Below are 11463 nucleotides of genomic sequence, written 5' to 3' on the forward strand. Positions count from 1 at the left end.
TTAGCAGACCAGACGATGTGAGGCACTAAGGGAACAGTTTAGTAGACTAGAAGGTGATACTAAGGAACAGTTTAGTAGACTAGGTGATGTGAGACACTAAGGGAACAGTTTAGCAGACCAGACGATGTGAGGCACTAAGGCCACTATGGAACAGTTTAGTAGACTAGAAGGTGATACTAAGGAACAGTTTAGTAGACTAGAAGGTGTGAGACACTAAGGAACAGTTTAGTAGACTAGAAGGTGTGAGATACTAAGGAACAGTTTAGTAGACTAGGTGATGTGAGACACTAAGGGAACAGTTTTGCAGACCAGACGATGTGAGGCACTAAGGAACAGTTTAGTAGACTAGAAGGTGTGAGACACTAAGGAACAGTTTAGTAGACTAGAAGGTGTGAGATACTAAGGAACAGTTTAGTAGACTAGACGATGTGAGACACTAAGGAACAGTTTAGTAGACTAGAAGACACTAAGTTTTGCAGACCAGACGATGTGAGGCACTAAGGGAACAGTTTAGTAGACTAGAAGGTGATACTAAGGAACAGTTTAGTAGACTAGAAGGTGTGAGATACTAAGGAACAGTTTAGTAGACTAGGTGATGTGAGACACTAAGGGAACAGTTTAGCAGACCAGACGATGTGAGGCACTAAGGGAACAGTTTAGTAGACTAGAAGGTGTGAGATACTAAGGAACAGTTTAGTAGACTAGGTGATGTGAGACACTAAGGGAACAGTTTAGCAGACCAGACGATGTGAGGCACTAAGGAACAGTTTAGTAGACTAGAAGGTGTGAGATACTAAGAAACAGTTTAGTAGACTAGGTGATGTGAGGCACTAAGGAACAGTTTAGTAGACTAGAAGGTGATACTAAGGAACAGTTTAGTAGACTAGAAGGTGTGAGATACTAAGGAACAGTTTAGTAGACTAGGTGATGTGAGACGCTAAGGGAACAGTTTAGCAGACCAGACGATGTGAGGCACTAAGGCCACTATGGAACAGTTTAGTAGGCTAGAAGGTGTGAGTGCCATGCTGTTACAGGTAAAATGAAGAAAATCTGCAGTGAGAAGCCATGAGAAAAACTCTCTCTCTTCCACTTGTGTAACAACACTACAAACAGGTTCAACTTTATTAGCACTCTGATATTACCAAGATATTGTTATGTACGATTTTAATACAATGTTCTAGAGTAATGACAATGTTGCTACATATGTTTAATAACAAAGGTATGTAGTCGTACACATGGATCTACATCGTATTTATTCCCGATGGAGTAGAATATTATTGAAACCTGTGAGCAGAATGGGTTGTAATAATGTATAACAACACATTAACTTTGTACCCCGTCGTCTGAGAGTTGCGGGAACTCAGAATGTGAAAGATAATGAAAAGAAAATAAGCACTACAGCTTTAAATGAGAAGCGTTTGTAACAGTCGCTGTAGCTGTGCCAAGACCGAGATCTGCCTGCCATCGAATCCGCAACGACTTGCAGGTTTCAGTATCGCCTCGGTGGTGTCTATTCATTCATCCTACATCATCGGACAGCGCGGACATAAGATACATTTTAGTCACCGGGCACGAATAACCTCAAGGCTATTATTATTGTTGTTGTTCCGACCTAATCGTATTGCTCGTGATAGTTAAAGGTTCCAACTTTACGCATGGAGAATAGCCTCGCGAATATCAGGTGAGGCGCGTGTAGAGGACTAGCTTACACCTGAACGGAGGGAATTGTTTTTCCTGAATACTAATGCTGTTCTTCTCCATCCATCCACAGCAAGACACTTGTTGATTTGAATAGACTTCATCACAGCAGACTGCTGCTTGGGAATACGATTTTGCTTTTGTGGGAGACCGACCTGCCGCTACAGATTTATCGGAGCCCTTCGGGAGGGTGTCATTAGTTTTACCCGGGCTGTGTGGTAACAGAGGCGGCTACAGATGGCGATGATCCTCGGCTTTTAACAGGTGGACCGCCTGACAGAAAGCAGCATCATTCCCGCATCCCTATCTGCTACCAGGGAGGAGGCATGGGCAACCAGGTGGATAAAATTAAACAGTCACAACAAAGTTACGCAGAAGTTCCCACAGTGGACCCCAACGGGCTGGACACTGAGGAGTGTCCTCGGATCGGAGTGTCATATATTTTCTCAACAGATGACGAGGAACAGGAGGGTGAAAACCGTAACGTAGATGGAGCGGATAAGGAGCACCACACTGGTACTGAACATAAACACTGCGACAAGAGCAACGAGGTGGATTGCGCCGTTTACCACCGGGGGGAATGTATTTACGAGAAGAGCGTCAAGACCGCGGGCATGGAAACCTACTCCCCCGAGATCCTACTAAACAAATGCAGGGCAGGTGACCTGGTGGAGTTTGTAACCACGGGACAGTACCCCCACTGGGCGGTGTATGTCGGTGACTTCCAGGTGGTGCACCTGCACAGAGCAGAGATAAAGAACAGCTTCCTGACAGACGCCAGCCAGGAAAGGAGATGTAGGATAGTCAACGAGCTGTATAAATTCAAAGCCCTCAGTGCCGAGATGGTGGTTCAGAACGCTATGGAACAGGTAGGAGCTAAAGACAGAGAGTTGAGCTGGAGAAATTCAGAGTGCTTTGCCGCTTGGTGCAGGTTTGGCAAACGGGAGTTCAAAATGGGCGGAGAGATCCGGATAGGAAAACAGCCATACAGGTTAAAGATCCTGATGTCAGATAAACAGTCTCACATGCTGGAGTTCCAGTGTTTAGAGGACTTGATCATGGAGAAGAGGAGACAAGACCAGGTGGGAAGGACATCAGTGGTCCAGGAGCTGGCCAATCATTTGAACAGTGTCGGGGAGATCAAAAGGAATCCACTCAGTGATCCAATAACAGCACAGACCGCACAGTGATATAATGGATTTATAGACCTGCTATAAAGATCACAATGGCTCTTGCCTATCCAATCACAGACCCCTATCTAAGTGGATTTACAAACTCACATTTCATTCTACATTTTGATGAATAGAATCTAAATGGCTTGTTCATGTCTAGTTTGTTATTTGATTGATGGAAGAACAATAGTTTTAACGGTTATTGATTTGTTCTCTGCCTAGTGATGTTTCATAATGATCGATATGATAATATAGTTGTACATGTTTTCGTGTCTCACCCAGGTAACCATCATACCTATAGCCCTGATGGTTATCTCATTCTGACATGTTGCAGTGCATGGGTTGATCGAACATCGCTTATTGTACCGTACCAAATCATTTAAGTTAAGTAAATTATCATTTACATCTTTGCAATCAAACTGTCTTTTAATTCCCTGCTGGCGACAGCTGCATTGTTGTTTGTCAGGCACCATATCCCTACATGGTAGATGACTTTGAACAGGGCCCATAGGGGTAGGTTATAGGGAACAGAGTGGAAGGGACAGGGTACCAACCCCTATCTATGCCTTCATAGTCTTTTCATCATTTAGAAACACTTATTTTACACCTGCTTTACAGTCAGCCTCATACCAGAGTACTAGCCTGTTTCTACATGCTTTACAGTCAGCCTCATACCAGAGTACTAGCCTGTTTCCACCTGCTTTACAGTCAGCCTCATACCAGAGTACTAGCCTGTTTCTACCTGCTTTACAGTCAGCCTCATACCAGAGTACTAGCCTGTTTCCACCTGCTTTACAGTCAACCTCATACCAGAGTACTAGCCTGTTTCTACCTGCTTTACAGTCAACCTCATACCAGAGTACTAGCCTGTTTCCACCTGCTTTACAGTCAACCTCATACCAGAGTACTAGCCTGTTTCCACCTGCTTTACAGTCAACCTCATACCAGAGTACTAGCCTGTTTCTACCTGCTTTACAGTCAGCCTCATACCAGAGTACTAGCCTGTTTCCACCTGTTTACAGTCAGCCTCATACCAGAGTACTAGCCTGTTTCTACCTGTTTACAGTCAGCCTCATACCAGAGTACTAGCCTGTTTCTACCTGCTTTACAGTCAACTTCATACCAGAGTACTAGCCTGTTTCTACCTGCTTTACAGTCAGCCTCATACCAGAGTACTAGCCTGTTTCCACCTGCTTTACAGTCAACTTCATACCAGAGTACTAGCCTGTTTCTACCTGCTTTACAGTCAGCCTCATACCAGAGTACTAGCCTGTTTCTACCTGCTTTACAGTCAGCCTCATACCAGAGTACTAGCCTGTTTCTACCTGCTTTACAGTCAGCCTCATACCAGAGTACTAGCCTGTTTCCACCTGCTTTACATACAGTCAGCCTCATACCAGAGTACTAGCCTGTTTCTACCTGCTTTACAGTCAGCTTCATACCAGTCAGCCTGTTTCTACCTACTGTCAGATACCAGACTACTAGCCTGTTTCCACCTGCTTTACAGTCAGCCTCATACCAGAGTACTAGCCTGTTTCTACCTGCTTTACATACAGTCAGCCTCATACCAGAGTACTAGCCTGTTTCTACCTGCTTTACAGTCAGCCTCATACCAGAGTACTAGCCTGTTTCCACCTGCTTTACAGTCAGCCTCATACCAGAGTACTATCCTGTTTCTACCTGCTTTACAGTCAGCCTCATACCAGACTACTATCCTGTTTCTACCTGCTTTACAGTCAGCCTCATACCAGAGTACTAGCCTGTTTCTACCTGCTTTACTGTCAGCCTCATACCAGACTACTAGCCTGTTTCCACCTGCTTTACAGTCAGCCTCATACCAGACTACTAGCCTGTTTCCACCTGCTTTACAGTCAGCCTCATACCAGAGTACTAGCCTGTTTCTACCTGCTTTACTGTCAGCCTCATACCAGACTACTAGCCTGTTTCCACCTGCTTTACAGTCAGCCTCATACCAGAGTACTAGCCTGTTTCTACCTGCTTTACAGTCAGCCTCATACCAGAGTACTAGCCTGTTTCCACCTGCTTTACAGTCAGCCTCATACCAGAGTACTAGCCTGTTTCTACCTGCTTTACTGTCAGCCTCATACCAGAGTACTAGCCTGTTTCCACCTGCTTTACAGTCAGCCTCATACCAGAGTACTAGCCTGTTTCTACCTGCTTTACAGTCAGCCTCATACCAGAGTACTAGCCTGTTTCTACCTGCTTTACAGTCAGCCTCATACCAGAGTACTATCCTGTTTCTACCTGCTTTACTGTCAGCCTCATACCAGAGTACTAGCCTGTTTCCACCTGCTTTACAGTCAGCCTCATACCAGAGTACAAGCCTGTTTCCACCTGCTTTACATACAGTCAGCCTCATACCAGAGTACTAGCCTGTTTCCACCTGCTTTACAGTCAGCCTCATACCAGAGTACTAGCCTGTTTCCACCTGCTTTACAGTCAGCCTCATACCAGACTACTATCCTGTTTCTACCTGCTTTACAGTCAGCCTCATACCAGAGTACTAGCCTGTTTCTACCTGCTTTACATACAGTCAGCCTCATACCAGAGTACTAGCCTGTTTCCACCTGCTTTACAGTCAGCCTCATACCAGAGTACTAGCCTGTTTCCACCTGCTTTACAGTCAGCCTCATACCAGACTACTATCCTGTTTCTACCTGCTTTACAGTCAGCCTCATACCAGAGTACTAGCCTGTTTCTACCTGCTTTACTGTCAGCCTCATACCAGACTACTAGCCTGTTTCCACCTGCTTTACAGTCAGCCTCATACCAGAGTACTAGCCTGTTTCTACCTGCTTTACAGTCAGCCTCATACCAGAGTACTAGCCTGTTTCTACCTGCTTTACAGTCAGCCTCATACCAGAGTACTAGCCTGTTTCTACCTGCTTTACAGTCAGCCTCATACCAGAGTACTAGCCTGTTTCTACCTGCTTTACAGTCAGCCTCATACCAGAGTACTAGCCTGTTTCTACCTGCTTTACAGTCAGCCTCATACCAGAGTACTAGCCTGTTTCCACCTGCTTTACAGTCAGCCTCATACCAGAGTACTAGCCTGTTTCTACCTGCTTTACAGTCAGCCTCATACCAGAGTACTAGCCTGTTTCCACCTGCTTTACAGTCAGCCTCATACCAGACTACTAGCCTGTTTCTACCTGCTTTACTGTCAGCCTCATACCAGACTACTAGCCTGTTTCTACCTGCTTTACATACAGTCAGCCTCATACCAGAGTACTAGCCTGTTTCCACCTGCTTTACAGTCAGCCTCATACCAGAGTACTAGCCTGTTTCCACCTGCTTTACAGTCAACCTCATACCAGACTACTAGCCTGTTTCTACCTGCTTTACTGTCAGCCTCATACCAGAGTACTAGCCTGTTTCCACCTGCTTTACAGTCAGCCTCATACCAGAGTACTAGCCTGTTTCCACCTGCTTTACAGTCAGCCTCATACCAGAGTACTAGCCTGTTTCTACCTGCTTTACAGTCAGCCTCATACCAGAGTACTAGCCTGTTTCTACATGCTTTACAGTCAGCCTCATACCAGACTACTAGCCTGTTTCCACCTGCTTTACAGTCAGCCTCATACCAGACTACTAGCCTGTTTCTACCTGCTTTACTGTCAGCCTCATACCAGAGTACTAGCCTGTTTCCACCTGCTTTACAGTCAGCCTCATACCAGAGTACTAGCCTGTTTCTACCTGCTTTACAGTCAGCCTCATACCAGAGTACTAGCCTGTTTCTACATGCTTTACAGTCAGCCTCATACCAGAGTACTAGCCTGTTTCCTCCTGCTTTACATACAGTCAGCCTCATACCAGAGTACTAGCCTGTTTCCTCCTGCTTTACATACAGTCAGCCTCATACCAGAGTACTAGCCTGTTTCCACCTGCTTTACAGTCAGCTTCATACCAGACTACTAGCCTGTTTCCACCTGCTTTACAGTCAGCTTCATACCAGAGTACTAGCCTGTTTCTACCTGCTTTACATACAGTCAACCTCATACCAGAGTACTAGCCTGTTTCTACCTGCTTTACATACAGTCAGCCTCATACCAGAGTACTAGCCTGTTTCTACCTGCTTTACAGTCAGCCTCATACCAGACTACTAGCCTGTTTCCACCTGCTTTACAGTCAGCCTCATACCAGAGTACTAGCCTGTTTCTACCTGCTTTACATACAGTCAACCTCATACCAGAGTACTAGCCTGTTTCTACCTGCTTTACATACAGTCAGCCTCATACCAGAGTACTAGCCTGTTTCTACCTGCTTTACAGTCAGCTTCATACCAGAGTACTAGCCTGTTTCTACCTGCTTTACAGTCAGCTTCATACCAGAGTACTAGCCTGTTTCTACCTGCTTTACAGTCAGCCTCATACCAGAGTACTAGCCTGTTTCTACCTGCTTTACAGTCAACCTCATACCAGAGTACTAGCCTGTTTCCACCTGCTTTACAGTCAGCCTCATACCAGACTACTAGCCTGTTTCTACCTGCTTTACAGTCAGCCTCATACCAGACTACTAGCCTGTTTCCACCTGCTTTACAGTCAGCCTCATACCAGAGTATTAGCCTGTTTCTACCTGCTTTACAGTCAGCCTCATACCATCTACCTGCTTTACAGTCAGCCTCATACCAGAGTACTAGCCTGTTTCTACCTGCTTTACAGTCAGCCTCATACCAGAGTACTAGCCTGTTTCCACCTGCTTTACATCAGTCAGCCTCATACCAGAGTACTAGCCTGTTTCTACCTGCTTTACAGTCAGCCTCATACCAGAGTACTAGCCTGTTTCCACCTGCTTTACAGTCAGCCTCATACCAGACTACTAGCCTGTTTCTACCTGCTTTACAGTCAGCCCTCATACCAGAGTACTAGCCTGTTTCTACCTGCTTTACAGTCAGCCTCATACCAGAGTACTAGCCTGTTTCCGCCTGCTTCACCTGTTTACAGTCAGCCTCATACCAGAGTACTAGCCTGTTTCCACCTGCTTTACAGTCAGCCTCATACCAGAGTACTAGCCTGTTTCTACCTGCTTCTACAGTCAGCCTCATACTCAGAGTACTAGCCTGTTTCTACCTGCTTTACAGTCAGCCTCATACCAGAGTACTAGCCTGTTTCCACCTGCTTTACAGTCAGCCTCATACCAGAGTACTAGCCTGTTTCCACCTGCTTTACAGTCAGCCTCATACCAGAGTACTAGCCTGTTTCTACCTGCTTTACAGTCAGCCTCATACCAGAGTACTAGCCTGTTTCTACCTGCTTTACAGTCAGCCTCATACCAGAGTACTAGCCTGTTTCCACCTGCTTTACATACAGTCAGCCTCATACCAGAGTACTAGCCTGTTTCCACCTGCTTTACATCAGTCAGCCTCATACCAGAGTACTAGCCTGTTTCCACCTGCTTTACAGTCAGCCTCATACCAGAGTACTCAGCCTGTTTCCACCTGCTTTACAGTCAGCCTCATACCAGAGTTAGCCTGTTTCTACCTGCTTTACAGTCAGCCTCATCAGAGTACTAGCCTGTTTCTACCTGTTTACAGTCAGCCACCAGAGTACTCAGCCTGTTTCCACCTGCTTTGCAGTCAGCCTCATACCAGAGTACTATACCATACAGTGTTTCTACCTGCTTTACCAGTCAGCCTACCAGAGTACTAGCCTGTTTCCACCTGCTTTACATACAGTCAGCCTCATACCAGAGTACTAGCCTGTTTTCTACCTGCTTTACAGTCAGCCTCATACCAGACTACTAGCCTGTTTCCACCTGCTTTAGTCAGCCTCATACCAGAGTACAAGCCTGTTTCTACCTGCTTTACAGTCAGCCTCATACCAGAGTACTAGCCTGTTTCTACCTGCTTTACATACAGTCAGCCTCATACCAGAGTACTAGCTCTGTTTCTACCTGCTTTACAGTCAGCTTCATGTATAAGGTACTAGCTGTTTCTACCTGCTTACAGTCAACTACCAGCTAGCCTGTTTCTTTGGTCAGCCCTGCTAGCCTGTTTCTACCTGCTTTACAGTCAGCCTCATACCAGAGTACAGCCTGTTTCCACCTGCTTTACATACAGTCAGCCCTCATACCAGACTACTAGCCTGTTTCTACCTGCTTTACAGTCAGCCTCATGTTCAGAGTACTAGCCTGTTTCCACCTGCTTTACAGTCAGCTCATACCAGAGTATTAGCCTGTTTCTACCTGCTTTACATACAGTCAGCCTCATACCAGAATACTAGCCTGTTTCCTCCTGCTTTACAGTCAGCCTCATACCAGAGCATAAGCCTGTTTCCACCTCGTCTTTATCATGCAGTCAGCCTCATACCAGAGTACAGGCCTCGTTTCCACCTGCTTTACCGCAGTCAGCCTCATACCAGAGTACTAGCCTGTTTCCACCTGCTTTACAGTCAGCCTCATACCAGAGTACTAGCCTGTTTCCACCTGCTTTACAGTCAGCCTCATACCCAGAGTACAAGCCTGTTTCACCTCGCTTTACAGTCAGCCTCATACCAGAGTACTTAGCCTGTTTCTACCTGCTTTACAGTCAGCCTCATACCAGAGCATCTCAGCCTGTTTCTTACCTGGCTTTACAGTCAGCCTCATTCCAGAGTACTAGCCTGTTTCCTCCGCTTTACAGTCAGCCTCATGTGCCAGTAGCAAGCTTCTGCTTCCACCTGCTTTACAGTCAGCCTCATACCAGAGCATCTCAGCCTGCTTCTACCCGTTTACACAGTCAGCTCCCATACCAGAGTACGAGCCTGTTTCTACCTTGCTTTATCAGCCAGCCTCATACCAGAAAGTACTCAGCCTGTTTCCTCCTGCTTGCCAGTCCAGCCTCTATACCAGAGTACAAGCCTCAGCTTCCATCTCTGCTTTACAGTCAGCCTCATACCAGAGTACTCAGCCTGTTTCTACCTCGCTTGCCAGTCAGCCTCATACCAGTAGCATTTCAGCCTGTTTCCACCTGCTTTACAGTCAGCCTCACATACCAGAGTACTAGCCTGTTTCTACCTGCTTTACATACAGTCAGCCTCATACTCAGAGCACTCAGCCTGTTTCCACCTGCTTTACATACAGTCAGCCTCATACCAGAGTACTAGCCTGTTTCTACCTGCTTTACATACAGTCAGCCTCTATATCAGAGTATATCTCAGCCTGTTTCCACCTGCTTTACAGTCAGCCTCATACCAGAGCATTTCTAGCCTGTTTCCACCTGCTTTACATACAGGTCAGCCTCATACCAGAGTACTAGCCTGTTTCCACTCTGCTTTACTGTCAGCCTCATACCAGAGTACTAGCCTCGTTTCCACCTGCTTTACATACAGTCAGCCCCCATACCAGAGTACTCAGCCTGTTTCCACCTGCTTTACAGTCAGCCTCATACCAGAGTACTCAGCCTGTTTCTACCTGCTTTACAATCAGCCTCATACCAGAGTACTCAGCCTGCTTCCATACCTGCTTTACAGTCAGCCTCATACCAGAGCACTCAGCCTGTTTCTACCTGGCTTTACATACAGTCAGCTCTCATACCAGAGTACTCAGCCTGTTTCCACCTGCTTTACATTACAGTCCAGCCTCATACCAGAGCACTAGCCTCGCGTCCACCTGCTTTACAGTCAGCCTCATACTCAGAGTACTAGCCTGTTTCCACCTGCTTTACAGTCAGCCTCATACCAGAGTACTCAGCCTGCTTCCACCCGCTTTACAGTCAGCCCCATACCAGAGTATTCTCAGCTCAGCTTTCTCACCTGCTTTACAGTCAGCCTCATACTCAGAGTACTAGCCTGTTTCTGCACTCTGCTTTACAGTCAGCCTCATGCCAGAGTGCTAGCTCTGTTTCACCTGCTTTACAGTCAGCCTCATACTCAGAGTACTCAGCTCTGAGCTTCTACCTGTTTACAGTCAGCCTCATACCAGAGCACTCAGCCTGTTTCTACCTGCTTTACTGTCAGCCTCTATACCAGAGTATGCAGCCTGTTTCCACCTGCTTTTACATACAGTCAGCCTCTATGCCAGAGTACTAGCCTCAGTTTCCACTCTGCTTTACAGTCAGCCTCATACCAGAGCATCACTAGCCTTGTTTCCCTCTCTCCCCCACTCGCTTTACATAAGGCTAGTCCAGCCTCATACCAGAGTATCTCAGCCTGTTTCACTACCTGCTTTACATTCAGCTCTGCTATTACCAGAGTACCCCAGCCTGTTTCCACCTGCTTTACAGTCAGCCTCATGCCAGAGTACTCAGCCTGCTTCCCACCTGCTTTAGTCAGCCTCTATACCAGAGCACTCAGCCTGTTTTCTACCCATAGCTTTACAAGTCAGCCTCATACCAGTAGCAGGCCTGTTTCACCTGCAACTTTACATGCGAGTCAGCCTCATACCGGAGCATCTCAGCCTGTTTCCACTCTGCTTTACATCACAGTCAGCCTCATACCAGAGTACTCAGCCTGTTTCCACCTGCATTTCTACATGCAGTCAGCCTCATACCGGAGTATCTAGCCTGTTTCTGCTCTGTTTACAGTCAGCCTCATACCAGAGTACTAGCCTGTTTCCCACTCTGCTTTAGTCAGCCTCTATACTCAGAGTACTAGCC

The 11463-nt window shown here is 46.4% G+C and overlaps 1 protein-coding gene across 1 annotated transcript; it reads left to right on the plus strand.

Moving 5' to 3' along the window:
* The first annotated feature begins 1470 nt into the window (after positions 1-1470).
* Positions 1471-3236, plus strand: LOC118381173 (protein LRATD2). The gene is made up of 2 exons (XM_035768133.2): positions 1471-1681; positions 1772-3236. The coding sequence occupies exon 2, from the start codon at positions 2025-2027 to the stop codon at positions 2886-2888; it is 864 nt and encodes a 287-aa protein (XP_035624026.2). The 5' UTR covers positions 1471-1681; positions 1772-2024; the 3' UTR covers positions 2889-3236.
* Positions 3237-11463: the final 8227 nt, after the last annotated feature.

This window comes from Oncorhynchus keta, chromosome 19 (genome assembly GCF_023373465.1).
Source record: "Oncorhynchus keta strain PuntledgeMale-10-30-2019 chromosome 19, Oket_V2, whole genome shotgun sequence".
NCBI classification, from domain to species: domain Eukaryota; kingdom Metazoa; phylum Chordata; class Actinopteri; order Salmoniformes; family Salmonidae; genus Oncorhynchus; species Oncorhynchus keta.